General features: G+C 49.0%; 1 protein-coding gene across 1 annotated transcript in view; it reads left to right on the forward strand.

The window, feature by feature from the left end:
• LOC144279946 (IgGFc-binding protein-like) overlaps positions 1–14063 on the forward strand; it is a 63984-nt gene extending 49921 nt beyond the window's left edge. Inside the window, exons 20-26 of the mRNA XM_077841651.1 lie at positions 1099–1672; positions 2147–2724; positions 8481–9051; positions 9782–10377; positions 12221–12794; positions 13047–13240; positions 14028–14063. Coding sequence (XP_077697777.1) covers positions 1099–1672; positions 2147–2724; positions 8481–9051; positions 9782–10377; positions 12221–12794; positions 13047–13240; positions 14028–14063 — 3123 coding nt within the window. The remainder of the gene's footprint in view (positions 1–1098; positions 1673–2146; positions 2725–8480; positions 9052–9781; positions 10378–12220; positions 12795–13046; positions 13241–14027) is intronic.
• Positions 14064–15289: the final 1226 nt, after the last annotated feature.

Genomic DNA, 15289 nt, shown 5'->3' on the forward strand with positions numbered 1-15289 from the left:
ATCCATACTCCAAGCAATGTAATTAAGTCATCGTAAGGGCTTGTCTACACTTACAGAGCTGCACCAGTGCAGCTGCACAGCTGTAGCACCTAGTGAAGATGTTACCTAGGCGGACAGGACAGCTTCTCTTGTTGGCGTAGGTACTCCACGCAGTCCACACTACAGTGCTAGGTCAGTGCAAAGCAGTTCACCTTGACCAATAAGTGTCTCCAGTAAAATTTCACTCTCGAACATAACAGTCCCTGCTACATCGACTTAATAACTCCACATCCATAAGAGGTTTAGAGTCAATGTCGATGTAGTTAGGTCGACGCCATGTCAATGTAGATACTGCGTGGATTACATGGACTGTTACTGGCTTTCAGAAGCCATCCCACAATGCCCCACACCGACAGTACAATCGGTACAAGTGCTCCTGGTGAGGTTGCATATTGCACAGACACAGGAGCAAAGAGTAGACATGCACAAGCAATGTAATCACTGAGGTGGCTTTATGCTGACGTAAATCAGGTCAACTTAATTTTGTAGTGTGGCCATGCCCTGATGGGTGGTACCTATGTCAACAGGTGATGCCTGCCTGTCAACATAGCGCTCCCTGCACCAGGGAATAGGTCAGTATAACTGTGTTCCTCAGGGGTGTGGATTTTCCACAGCTGCAGTGTTCCAAATGTAGACGAGCCCAGAGTGTCATAGCTAAATACAAGGTGGAAGAGATTGTTTAGCATAAGCGGTTAAACCCACTGACATCATAGGACAAAAAGGGTGGGTTATTGAGTTACAGATTGCTGTAATAATCTATAACTCCAGTGTCTTTATTAAAACCATGATTTTTACTGTGCAGGAAAGTTAAGAATTTAGGATCCCAGTCTCGACTTTTGAAAGTGTGGTTCCATTATTAAACAACTTTCAAAATATTGAAATCCTCCAAAAAGAATTACATTTCTCCACCTAGCTCTATTTAATCTGATGTTTTAAAGTAATTCTGCTTCTGATTTGGGTCCAGATTGCATCGCTTGCTAATCTGAGTAGGGGCCACTTTGCAAATGACAGACTTGTGCACTCAATTGTGACCTTTGCCCTTTCTTTCTCACCATGAAGCTGAATAACACCAGGGCCCACTTACCCATCTCCCTAAACAACGGGGCCCTTCGGCTCTATCAGAGCGGCACCTCCCTCGTCCTCCACACCGACTTCAACCTCAGAGTGTCCTATGACTGGAACAACCACCTGAGGATCACTGTTCCCAGAGTCTTTTTGAACAGCCTTTGCGGCCTGTGCGGCAACTATAATGGGGACCCCTCCGATGACTTCAGGACCCCGAATGGGGACCTGGCTCCCAGTGTCGCTGCCCTGGGGAAAAGCTGGGCAGTGGAAGATGAGGATCAGTTTTGCTGGCACGATTGCATTGGAGGTTGCAGGCCCTGTGCCGCCAGCATAGTCAGAAAGTACAAGGAAGAGGCCTCGTGCGGCCTGATAGCCAAGGTCTCAGATGGGCCCTTCAGCCAGTGCCACACCAAGGTGGATCCTACAGTCTACTTGGACAACTGCGTGTACGATCTGTGCCACAGCGACGGCTACAGGAAGGCCCTGTGTGAGGCCCTGAAGGCCTATGCGGACGCCTGCCAGCTGGAGGGGGTCAGGATTGGGGAATGGAGGCAGCTGGCCAGATGCCGTGAGTACAGATTTGTATGCCAAGGTTTATGGTCTGCTGGTTAGACCGGGAAACCTAGGGCTCAGCACTCTTGAGTTCTAGCCCTGGTGTTAGGAGGGTGCGTGATCGAGTGGTTTGGGATTGAGTAGTGATTGGGAAATCAGGACTCCTGGGTTCTGTTGTACCCACAGTATTTGTTTGTCCCTGGAATTGCTAAGGTGCCTGTCACTTGGAGTATCTAGCGTCCACTGATAACACATGGATGGTTGGGGTAAAATGATGCCTGTTTTTAAGTCACTCTTCCTACCATGAACCTGATCCTGTAAGGTGCTAATCACCTCCGGCAGTGTGCTGAGCACCCTAGCCTCCTGTTCAGGTCACTGGGATTTGAGGGCTCTCAGACCCCACAAGCTACATTCCCCTCTGTCTATTTTAAATACGGTTTTTGCATGGAGAGAAACTTGCTGCTAAATCTGTGGGTCCTTCACTCCCCAGCCATGGAGTGCCCCCTGGAGAACAGCCAGTACCAGCTCTGTGGAACAGCCTGCCCAGCCACGTGTGTGGACCAGTCAGCCCCCAGCAGTTGCAAAGACCCCTGCGTGGAAAGTTGTCAGTGCACGGATGGTTTTGTGCTGAGCCAGGGCAAATGCATCCCCAAGGGCAGCTGTGGGTGCCAGTTTGAGGGGCGTCCCTATGCCCCCAATGAGAGTTTCTGGGTCGATGAGGCATGTGGGACACGGTGCATGTGCGATGCAGCCACTAGACAAGTCGAATGCGCGGCTGCTACGTGCAAACACTCGGAGAGGTGCGGGCTAGTGAATGGCGTACGGGGCTGTTACCCCTCCAGCTACGCCACCTGCTCTGTGACAAGGAATCTGCACTATTCCACCTTTGATGGACGGAGATATGACTTCAAAGGCACCTGCTGCTACCAGCTCACAGCCCTGTGCGAGAAGGCAGAGGGACTGGTGGACTTTGAAGTCAACTTCCAGGCAAACAATACTGCTCCTCTACAGATCAAGGTGTATCAGACCAACCTCAGGATCAGCAATCAATTCCCTGGGAAAGTCCTAGTGAGTTTCTCAAACTGTCTCTAATCTCTCTAAAACATTTGGGGAAAGTTACCCGCGTGATCCAGAAAAGTTACAGACAGTGCATGGAAGGATTTTGAAATATAGGGTGAATTGTAACCAACAGGGAGCCAATGGAATATTTAAGGATTGGGGACATAGTACTCCAGATGAGTACTCCTCATCTGGAGTACTATGTCCAGTTTTGGGCCCCACACTACAAGAAGGATGTGGATAAATTGGAGAGAGTCCAGCGAAGGGCAACAAAAATGATTAGGGGTCTAGAACACATGACTTATGAGGAGAGGCTGAGGGAGCTGGGATTGTTTAGTCTGCAGAAGAGAAGAATGAGGGGAGATTTGATAGCTGCTTTCAACTACCTGAAAGGGGGTTCCAAAGAGGATGGCTCTAGACTTCTCAATGGTAGCAGATGGCAGAACGAGGAGTAATGGTCTCAAGTTGCAGTGGGGGAGGTTTAGGTTGGATATTAGGAAAAACTTTTTCACTAGGAGGGTGGTGAAACACTGGAATGCGTTACCTAGGGAGGTGGTAGAATCTCCTTCCTTAGAGGTTTTTAAGGTCAGGCTTGACAAAGCCCTGGCTGGGATGATTTAACTGGGAATTGGTCCTGCTTCGAGCAGGGGGTTGGACTAGATGACCTTCTGGGGTCCCTTCCAACCCTGATATTCTATGATTCTATGATTCTATGATTCTATGATGTGGTTACACTTTGGATGTGTGAGAAGGTGTCTGAATCATAGAATCATAGGGCTGGAAAGTACCTTGAGAGGTCATCTAGTCAAGTCCCCTGCACTCATGGCAAGATTAAGTACTACCCAGACCATCCCTGACAGGTGTTTGTCTAACCTGCTCTTAAAAATATCCAATGATGGATATTCCACAACCTCCCTAGGCAATTTATTCCAGTGATTAACTACCCTGACAGTTAGGAAGTTTTTCCTAACGTCCAACCTAAACCGCCCTTGCCGCAATTTAAGCCCATTGCTTTTTGTCCTATCCTCAGAGGTTAAGGAGAAATTGTAACAACCCTTTTATATACTTGAAAACTGTCATCATGTCCCCTCTCAGTCTTCTCTTCTCCAGACTAAAAGAACCCATTTTTTCAATCTTTTCTCATAGGTCAGGTTTTCTAGACCTTTAATCATGTTAGTTGCTCTTCTCTGGACTTTCTCCAATTTGACCACATCTTTCCTGAAATCTGGCACCCAGAACTGGACAAAATACTCCAACTGAGTCCAAATCAGCACAGAGAAGAGCAGAAGAATTACTTCTTGTGCCTTGCTTACATCACTCCTGATAATACATCCCAGAGTGATGTTTCCTTTCTTTGCAACAGTGTTACACTGTTCAGTCATATTTAGCTTGTGATCCATTATGACCCCCAAATCCCTTTGTACAGTACTCCTTCCTAGGCAGTCATTTCCCATTTTCTATGTGTGCAACTGATTGTTCTTTCCTAAATGGAGCACTTTGCATTCATAGAATCATAGAATCATAGAATATCAGGGTTGGAAGGGACCTCAGGAGGTCATCTAGTCCAACCCCCTGCTCAAAGCAGGATCAATCCCCAATTAAATCATCCCAGCCAGGGCTTTGTCAAGCCTGACCTTAAAAACTTCTAAGGAAGGAGATTCTACCACCTCCCTAGGTAACGCATTCCAGTGTTTCACCACCCTCCCAGTGAAAAGGTTTCTCCTAATATCCAACCTAAACCTCCCCCACTGCAACTTGAGACCATTACTCCTTGTTCTGTCCTCTTCTACCACTGAGAATAGTCTAGAACCATCCTCTCTGGAACCACCTCTCACGTAGTTGAAAGCAGCTATCAAATCCCCCCTCATTCTTCTCTTATTGCAGACTAAACAATCCCAGTTCCCTCAGCCTCTCCTCATAAGTCATGTGTTCCAGACCCCTAATCATTTTTGTTGCCCTTCGCTGGACTCTTTCCAATTTATCCACATCCTTCTTGTAGTGTGGGGCGCAAAACTGGACACAGTACTCCAGATGAGGCCTCACCAATGTCGAATAGAGGGGGACGATCACATCCCTCGATCTGCTCGCTATGCCCCTACTTATACATCCCAAAATGCCATTGGCCTTCTTGGCAACAAGGGCACACTGCTGACTCATATCCAGCTTCTCGTCCACTGTCACCCCTAGGTCCTTTTCCGCAGAACTGCTGCCTAGCCATTCAGTCCCTAGTCTGTAGCTGTGCATTGGGTTCTTCCGTCCTAAGTGCAGAACCCTGCACTTATCCTTATTGAACCTCATCAGATTTATTTTGGCCCAATCCTCCAATTTGTCTAGGTCCCTCTGTATCCTATCCCTGCCCTCCAGCATATCTACCACTCCTCCTAGTTTAGTATCATCCACAAATTTGCTGAGAGTACAATCCACACCATCCTCCAAATCATTTATGAAGATATTGAACAAAACCGGCCCCAGGACCGACCCCTGGGGTACTCCACTTGACACCGGCTGCCAACTAGACATGGAGCCATTGATCACTACCCGTTCAGCCCGACAATCTAGCCAACTTTCTACCCACCTTATAGTGCATTCATCCAGCCCATACTTCTTTAACTTGCTGACAAGAATACTGTGGGAGACCGTGTCAAAAGCTTTGCTAAAGTCAAGAAACAATATATCCACTGCTTTCCCTTCATCCACAGAACCAGTAATCTCATCATAGAAGGCAATTAGATTAGTCAGGCATGATCTTCTCTTGGTGAATCCATGCTGACTGTTCCTGATCACTTTCCTCTCATGTAAGTGCTTCAGGATTGATTCTTTGAGGACCTGCTCCATGATTTTTCCAGGGACTGAGGTGAGGCTGACTGGCCTGTAGTTCCCAGGATCCTCCTTCTTCCCTTTTTTAAAGATGGGCACTACATTAGCCTTTTTCCAGTTATCTGGGACTTCCCCCGTTCGCCACGAGTTTTCAAAGATAATGGCCAATGGGTCTCCAATCACAGCCGCCAATTCCTTTAGGACTCTCGGATGCAACTCGTCCGGCCACATGGACTTGTGCACGTCCAGCTTTTCTAAATAGTCCCTAACCACCTCTTTCTCCACAGAGGGCTGGCCATCTATTCCCCATGTTGTGATGCCCAGCGCAGCAGTCTGGGAGCTGACCTTGTTAGTGAAGACAGAGGCAAAAAAAGCATTGAGTACATTAGCTTTTTCCACATCCTCTGTCACTAGATTGCCTCCCTCATTCATTAAGGGGCCCACACTTTCCTTGGCTTTCTTCTTGTTGCCAACGTACCTGAAGAAACCCTTCTTGTTACTCTTGACATCTCTCGCTAGCTGCAGCTCCAGGTGCGATTTGGCCCTCCTGATTTCATTCCTACATGCCCGAGCAATATTTTTATACTCTTCCCTGGTCATATGTCCAACCTTCCACTTCTTGTAAGCTTCTTTTTTATGTTTAAGATCCGTTAGGATTTCACCGTTAAGCCAAGCTGGTCTCCTGCCATATTTACTATTCTTTCGACTCACCGGGATGGTTTGTTACTCCTGGGGAAATTCTCGCATAATTAGAAAAGGGCATTTGTTACTCCTGGGCATTTGTTACTCCTGGGGAAATTCTCGCATAATTAGAAAAGGAGGATTTGTGGCACCTTAGAGACTAACAAATTTATTTGAGCATAAGCTTTCGTGAGCTACAGCTCACTTCATCGGATGCATTCAGTGGAATATTGTTAAATAAATTATCAAAATAATTGACAGGTTTCAGAGTAGCAGCCATGTTAGTCTGTATTCGCAAAAAGAAAAGCAGGACTTGTGGCACCTTAGAGACTAACCAATTTATTTGAGCATGAGCTTTTTTGAGCTACAGCTCACTTCATCGTATTTTTTCAATGTATTTTATCAATGTATTTTATGTGGGAAAATACTAAATTCTAAGCCCAGTGCTTCAGAATTGCCCCATGAGCAGCACCTTGCCTGTGGAGCCAATTTAGGACACAGTGGGGCACACAGGGCTGCTGGGGCGCGTCACAGACTGGGGTTCAGAATGACTTGTGGGGGAGACAGACTGGAGTGTGGGCTCAGGAGCTAGTTGAGTGACAGTGTTGAGCCTGGGGTTGTGGGAGGGGGGCTGCAGAGACCCATGGGGATGAGGAGTGTGGGGACAGGGGCAGACATGCCTGACTGAATGAGAGAGGCTTGGGGTCATCCAGGGTCTTCATGGAGGAGGCTTCCCAACACCCTAACAATCTCACCCCCACAAAGAAAAACCTCCCACCCACACCCAACACCCTCCAGGGTCACTCCTAGGCTCCTTCTCTCTCCCTGAGGTCCTCTGTTACCTCTGACTCCCCCAAGTCTTTGCATTGCTTCTGACAGGTGCAGAAAATACAGTTCTGTATTGTAATTTAAGTGAATTACACAGAGTTCTGTCTGAATATGCCTAATAAGGAATCTATTTGTCAAAAAATAATTTACCAGAATCCTTTTTTAGCACTTTCAATCCCTCCCAACTTGGTATCATCAGAAACTTTATCCTTGTATTCTCTATGCCATTATCTAAATCACTGATGAAGATATTGAAAAGAACCAGACCAAAAACTGATCCTTGAAGGATCCCTCTTGATAAGCCCTTCCAGCTTGACAGTGATCCACTGATATCTATTCTCTGGGAATGGTTTTCCAACCAGTTATGCACCCACCTTATAGTAGCTCCATCTAGGTAGTATTTTCCTAGTTTGTTTGAGAAGGTCATGTGAGACAGTATCAAAAGACTTACTAAAGTCAAGATATACCACATCTACCTCTTCCCTCCCATCCGCAAGTGTCCACACTTTCACAGTGTGCTCTCATCCCCAGTGGGGCACCTCCTTGTGGCCGCAGCCTGGAATTAGCTCTGCCTTTCTGAAGCCCCTTCCTGTGAGTGCTCACTCTGTGACACTCTCTCTCTACCCAGACACGATGGCTCCCTCCTTGTGGCTTGGCCCTCCGGCTGGGTCACTGTAGTTTCTCCTTTCTGGGAAGTTTGTGTACCAAGTGTCACCAACTGTCCCAGGCAGTCTTCCAATTCACTGCCCCTCAATGGTGCCACATCCCCACTGGCTGGTAGGGGAACGTGGGCTCACCCTCATCTTTGGGTTCCAGCCCATGGACCCTAAAACCAGCAGCTAAGGTCTGCCCTGTCCCGTGCCTTGTTTCTGTTTCCTTGGATTGCTTCCTATGTTGCCTCTATCAATCTCCTTCTCTACCCTTCCCTCCTGGCCAAGCCCCCGCTCTCCCTAGCCTGAGAGAGTGACTGCAGACCTCCTCCCTGCAGCCCCCTTCTGCCCTCAGCTACCTTGCTTTATACCAGCCCACCTGTTCCTATTCAGGTGAGCTTCAGCCTTTAATTAGTTCTCATTGCTCCCTGGCTCCTCCTCCAGATGCATCTTAGATGCTTAATTGGCCCGTCTAGCCACCTTAACCGTTTCAAGGGCAGGTGTGGGGTGAGCACTCCTTCACAGTGTCAATAGCATCCAGCAGAGGTGTGAACCTGGGGCACTGGGGGACAGAGAGGAGGGAAGTGCAATAGCTAATGCCAGGGGGAATACAAGTCTGGTTAGAGCTTGGATTCAAGCAAGCTGTAGGGAAGGAAGCAGGCTGGACTGGATGAAGATTTGAACAGAGGTGGATTATTATTGTAATCATGGGCCAGAGCTCTGTGCTGGGGTGAGAGGTTCCACCACAGGCAAGCGATGTTTCACATCTCATGTGTCTTGCTTTAACAGGTGAACAGTTTTCTGATTAATCTTCCCTTCAACCTCATTGATAAGAAAATCACTGGGTATAGAAAGGGCTGGGCCACAGTGATCCAGACAGACTTTGGCCTCAGCATTACCTATGCCAGGTGGTCAGGACGCACCACGGTGACTCTGCCAGTTACCTACGCGGGAGCTGTGTGTGGTCTGTGTGGCAATTTTAACATGTACAGGAAGGATGACATGCTCATGAGGGATGGCACGAGGGCACCAAACCCCATCAGCTTTGGCCAGAGTTGGAAGGTGGGCGACCTCCCAGGATGCTCTGCAGTAACGATACCCCCATGCGCAAGTATAGAGGCTATTGAAAAACAACAACTAGGTAGCAGAGGACAGTGTGGGCTCATCCTCCACAAGAGTGGCCCTTTCAGAGGATGTCACAGCAAAGTGGACCCCCGTGGATACTTCATAGACTGCGTGTACGGCTATTGTGTCCTCAGTGGGCGGGAGAGTAACGTCTGCCAGGTCGTTGCTGGCTATTCCGAGGCATGTCAGGAAGCTGGAGCTGTGGTGCATCCCTGGAGGACTACGAAATTCTGCTGTGAGTCCCCCGTGTTCATCGCTGCCCCTTGGGGATCCCTGTTCCAAGTTGGCTGTTAGATGTTGGTTTAAATGCTGAGCTCATCAAGTGACATAGAACATTTCTTCATGGTCACAGGAGCCCAAAGTATGGGTACAGCACAGGCACTGGCCCTAGGAGCTGCCCCCTCACTGCGCCCCTACCCACGTGCTGCACCCCAGGCCAGAGAGGCGCTGTCCGGGGATGTAGTGGTGCCCTTCATAGCCCATCTAGTTCTTGGCTTATCTGCTGAGACTGGGACATAATTAGAGCTGGGACATGGTGGTGACTCACTAATTGAGATGTCTGTCCACTAGGAACAGGTCTGGGAACCCACCGACTCATCTCCCATAAACCATCATCTGGGAAGGAGATTTAGGCATGACTGACCTGTATTCTAAACAAAAAGCTCGTGGTGAAAAGCTCTGCAGAACACTCCCAGGTCCATGGGCCCTCCACTCCCTACACCTTGACCTTGGTCCAAATTGGAAGGCTAGCTTTAGGAAAGAGATTATCTGTATCCCATTGCCTGGTTTCTTTGGAGCAACCAGTTAACCAGACCTGGAACTGGATTACAGATGCTGCCTTTTGTTAATTAACCAAACCAAGGAAATAGAAAATTAGGAGCTTAAATGAAATTGCATGTTCTGTGATGGTTCGTTGTGCACATTGCCAATGCACGATGTGAGCTAACTCTTTGTTCTAATTACAGCTCCGTCCTGTCCCCTGAACAGTCACTATGAATTCTGCAGCAGCAGCTGCGATCTGACATGCAGCAACCTCTATGCCCCGGTGCAATGCACGACCCAGTGTAAGGAAGGCTGCGTGTGTGACGAGGGCTTTGTTCTCAGTGGCGAGCTCTGCATCCCCATTTCCCAGTGCGGATGCCTCCACAGGGGATTTTACTACCAGGCCGGGGAGACCTTCCACCCAAGCGGTTCATGCAAGGAGCAGTGTGTATGTCAGGCTGGTGGGGAAGTTGTATGTAAGGCTTTCTCCTGCGGCTCTGGTGAGGAATGCGGGGTGGTGGACGGCATCCAGAAATGCCATCCATTTGGATCTGCGACCTGTTCTGCCTCTGGCCATCCCCATTACCTCTCTTTCGATGGGGTCCCCTTTGACTTCCAAGGCACCTGCACCTACATCCTGGCCAAGACCTGCACCGATTCCAGCCACCTTACACCATTTACTATCAGCGTAGAGAAAGAATCCTGGGGCAGTGGGAATGTGTCCATGGCCAAGCTGGTGTCCATCCAGGTGTATGGGATCACACTCACCCTGCTGCAGAGCAAACAGGGGCTCATCATGGTAAGTCCTTCTCCAGATCCTCATTTAGATCATTCTGAGTGTCCCTTTGTGGCCAGAGGTTTCTGCATGTGGCCTGCCTCAGCTTCCCCTCTTGGACTCAACAATTCACAAAAGGTTTTTACAAGTCCAATAGCAACAGCCCTCCTAAGGGTTTCATTCAAATAGGAGTTTTCACATACAGCCAGTCACCACCTTATCTGGTCATTCCCAAGCATTGCCTGACTGCCGTCTCACTCCCCTACTTTCAGGTTTCTGTGCAGGAGCCTACTCACTGCCAGCAGCCTCTCTATTCCCCTCTTTCTCCCTGAGAACTCTCTCTGCTGGACCAGGAACCTGGCTTCTTCCTGCTTTTCTTTCAGGGGACACATATGATTCCTGCTCAGATGTGCCTACTTAGTAATAAGGGTTGGCTGGCCCCAGGCGGCGAGTCACTGAGAGGCAGGCTACTGTGCCAGAAGGTACATATACCAAGCTCATCCACATGGTATTTGAGCCCCTCCCAGAAATACATTAAGCAACGTGACTAACATCTGCCACATGTTTGTTCTCTCCTCCTCTCCCCAGGAAAGATGTGTGTGCAGTGGGGTGTTTTGTTGTGGATTTTTTTATAATGATAAATGTATACACATGTTGCCATATATATGTTGGAGAAAGGTGGTCGAAGAACACACCTTGCACTTGGAAAGGAGGGTGGTCAGGTTTGTGAGGGTCCTTACTTCCTGAGATGGTTTATTCCCTAGACTTGGACCAACTCCTAATAAAGCTTTGTCTCTGACAGAGACAAAGGTTATCCTTATTGATGTGATTTCCATCATGCCAATGGAAAGAAGTTGTCAACCACAGTCTTCTACCTGAAAATTGAATTGATCTTTCAGATAGCCTGGGCCCAGGCCATTGTGCACCTTGGGATAAGGACTGAGGACTTGAACTGGATTCCTTGTTCTATGGAAAACCAGGGTAGGGAGTGGAGGACAGGTTTGATGTGTACAGCAGCCAGTGTTGCTGAGGAGGCATGCTGCAGAGTTGTGCAGCACTTGAATATTCCTAAGTGCTGAATGCTTCATGCCCGGGTATACCACCTTGCAATATAGTCCAGCCGGGAAGCGACAAAGCCGTGAATGGTTGAAGCCAGGTCATCTTCTGTCAGAATGGGTAGAAATGGTAGAAAGTGCTACTCATGGATGCTGTTATGTCAAAGCTTCTCTTGGGTGAGATGAGCATCCTCCAGCATGCCTTCCTTGTTGGTTATACCCCTATTTATGAGTATTATTTATTTGGTGAACCCCCTCCACATACCTCACATTTTGCAAACATGGGGTAAAATTCCTCCCCATTAGATCTCCATTGGCCTCTGTGTTGAAGAATCTGTCCCATGGCATAGTGCCCTGTGAAGCCTGCAGTCTAATTTGAGGCAAATTGAACACAATGCATAGGAAATTGTTTGAGATAGGAGAGGGAGGGGAAGGAAGGAGGCGTCACCAAGGAAGTGGGTTTTTAGGAGCGGGGGAGATGGAGAAGAAGTAGAAACCTGTTCTGAGTCCAGGAGTTGGCATGAGAAGGAGCAGGCCAAATATGGGTTGAGGAGTTGGGAAAGATAGAGAGAGAGGATCAGGAGGAAGGGAGGTGCCTGGGAGATGAGATCAGAAATGTAGGTCAGGGTGACAATGTCAAGAGCTTGGAAGGTGAGGACAAACCATTGCAAAGTGAAATCGGGAGTCATGAGTCATTCTGGATTTAACCCATGGTGTCAGTGAGAACTGAATCTCAAAACTTGTCCATAGCCACTACCCATGAAGCAGTGTCCATCCTACCTGCTCATAGGGGAATGTGCTGTCTTTTCCAGGTGGACGGGGTATCCCACAATCTCCCCATGATAATGGTCAATAGGCAGCTCCGAGCATATCAGCACGGCACTAATGTCCTGGTGCAAACTGACTTTGGCCTCAGTGTGAGCTACGACTTGGTTTACCAGGCCAGAGTCACCATCCCAGGGACCTACCAGGGCCAGACGTGTGGCCTGTGCGGGAACTACAATGGACGGGAAGACGAGGAGTTCCTGCTCCCCAGTGGCAGGACAGTCCCTGATGTGGCAGCATTTGGCTCTGCTTGGGAAGTCGAGATCCCAGGAGCATCCTGTACAGACAGATGTGCTGGAAACAGCTGTCCAGTTTGCGAAGAGAAGAAGAAGGACGTCTTCAAAGGGCGCAACTACTGTGGGCTGCTCACAGACCCCAACGGCCCCTTCGCGGCCTGCCACGGCGCGGTCAGCCCCAGCGTGTATCAGAGCAACTGTCTGTACGATGTGTGCCTGGGAAACGGGGATGCACAGGTCCTGTGCCAGAGCATCCACAGCTACGTGACAGCCTGCCAAGAGGCTAAGGTCACCATCCAGCCCTGGAGGAGCGCCTCCTTCTGCGGTAAATGCACCCACAGTGTAGGAGCTCTGGGACGCACTGGGTAAGGGAGATGGTCAGTGTTACTGGGCATCTTGTTCCAGGCCTCTGGGCTTCTTCTGGAACTCTTCTTGTGGGAACCAACAATCTCATGTTCTCTTACAAAGGTGCCCTGTTCCTCTCCTCCCTGTCCTGCTCTCCTCTCCTTCATGTCTGTCCCTCTAGGCTGTGGTGTGAGATCTTTCCATCCATCCTTTATTTCTCTCTCTATTTAAGCTGTGAACTGCCCGGTTAACAGCCACTACGAGGTCTGTGCTGACCTCTGTACCACCACCTGCTCTGGAGACATCATAGACTGCCCAGAGACCTGTGCTGAAGGCTGCCAGTGTGATGAGGGCTTCCTCTTCAATGGCCAGGGCTGTGTGACTCCAGAGAACTGCAGGTGCTTTGAACACGGGAGATACTACAAGGTACAGCCTCAAGCAGTCTGGGTCTGATCTAAATTTTTTTCTCACGTATCTTAATCCCTACACTAGTCAGGAATAGGGTTTGCTATAGTGGATCAGAGCATTGGCCTATCCAGCCTGGCATTCCGGCTCTGTTAATGCCCAAAGCACCAAGAAAGGCAAGAAGATTTAATTCCCTTTGTCTGTTGTGGGGAAACCGAGGCACAGAGCGGGGCAGTGACTTGCTCAAGACCCACCCAGTGAATCAGTAGGAGATGGGAGGTTAAAACCTAGGCATTGTCCTGTCCCTCAGCCAAATTCTTAGCCCTTTAGAAAGCCTCTCTCTTTAATGTTAACAGAAATAATATTAGAATAATAGAATCATAGAATATCAGGGTTGGAAGGAACCTCAGGAGGTCATCTAGTCCAATGACACAATAGTTTTTCACACGCCTCACCACACAGCTCTGAGTTTAGCACCGCCAGGAATTATTATAAATCACCATTTCCACTTACGTTGCGTTATTTCCTCCTTCCCAAACATCCCGTCAGCCCAGTGAGACAGTCCTGAGAAATGAGTGCCAGCAAAGCTGCACCTGCATTCCTGCCCGAGGGGTGACTTGCAGAGCTCACAGCTGCACCAGCGGAGAAACCTGCCAGATCAGAGACGGTGTCATGGACTGCATTGGCCAAGGTAAAGGAGAGTCACTGATTGAAACATGTCCGGAGGGGTTATTCCATAAGCAGTGAGTAAAGTCATTTCAATTATGTCTCCTCACCCTTCTCACTCTCTCTCTCCCCTTTCATTTAGCCTGGAACCCTGATCCGTAATATTACAGAATTTTGACTTGAAAGATGGAAACACTTGTTGGAAACACTCGTCTCTGCTGCATCCATCTTCCGATGTGCACAGCAGAGCCAATTGGGCAGCTGTCAGGGAGCTGATCACACTCGTAGGTCTTCTCCCTGGCTGTAGCCTAGGAGCTGCTCTAAATTGGAGCCCACTGGCTGTGGGGGCCATCAGTCAGCTGGGCACTGTCAGTGCCCGTCACATCCCAGCCACAATCCTTTGCCTGATCGGTGCTGGCAACATGCCCACAGGTGTTGAACCACCTCTGCCGCACATTGCGGGGAAGGAGACATAGGATCCGGTTTTGCTGTTGTCACACACATGCAGAGATTTCCTCAGCATGGGACTCGTGGGAGGTTTGTGAATGATGCAAAGGAAGTGTGTATGGGGATAGGTTTCAGAGTAGCAGCCGTGTTAGTCTGTATTCGCAAAAAGAAAAGGAGTACTTGTGGCACCTTAGAGACTAACAGATTTATTTGAGCATAAGCTTTCGTGAGCTACAGCTCACTTCATCGGATGCATACATAGAGGAAGAGAGACAGAGGAGTGCATGGTGATAGATATAACGTTGAGTGTGGGGGGAGAGATAGAAAGATAGATAGATGTTACTGATTAGTCTGCTGTTTCTTGTCTTTCTATTGTCTTTCCCCACTAGTTATTCCAAAGCCATCCTGCAGTGTGGTCCGCTGTAGGGAAGGAACTATTTGTAAGATGATAAATGAGCAGCCAAAGTGTGTGCCAGTCTCTCGGGGCACGTGCAGGGCCAGGGGATACTTTCATTATCACACCTTCGATGGCCGGGCGTATGATTTCCATGGCAACTGCACCTACACCGTGGCCAAGACCTGCAGGGATGCCTCCGGCCTGTCCTCCTTCCATGTCATGGCCAAGAGCGAGAACAGTGGGAACACACAGGTTTTCTACATTGGGTCGGTGACTGTCCAGGTGGATGGAGTCACTGTCACAGCAGACAGGGCTGAAGCCGGCTTTGTGTGGGTGAGTGCTGGGCGCGCACGTCCACCCTACTCCTATATTCACCCTGTAGGCTTTGCTAAATAGAGGGCAGGAAACTGTAGCTCCCACCACTGATGGGGAATGTTGTGGGTAGGACAGAGCAGGCAAAGGAGAGTGGCTGGGAGGTGATGGGCCCTGACAGTGCCCAGCTGGCCAATGCCCCCTATGGGTCCACAGCCAGTGGGCTCCATTTAAAGCAGCCCCCAGGC

The sequence above is a fragment of the Eretmochelys imbricata genome, chromosome 24 (genome assembly GCF_965152235.1).
Source record: "Eretmochelys imbricata isolate rEreImb1 chromosome 24, rEreImb1.hap1, whole genome shotgun sequence".
Classification (NCBI taxonomy): Eukaryota; Metazoa; Chordata; order Testudines; family Cheloniidae; genus Eretmochelys; species Eretmochelys imbricata.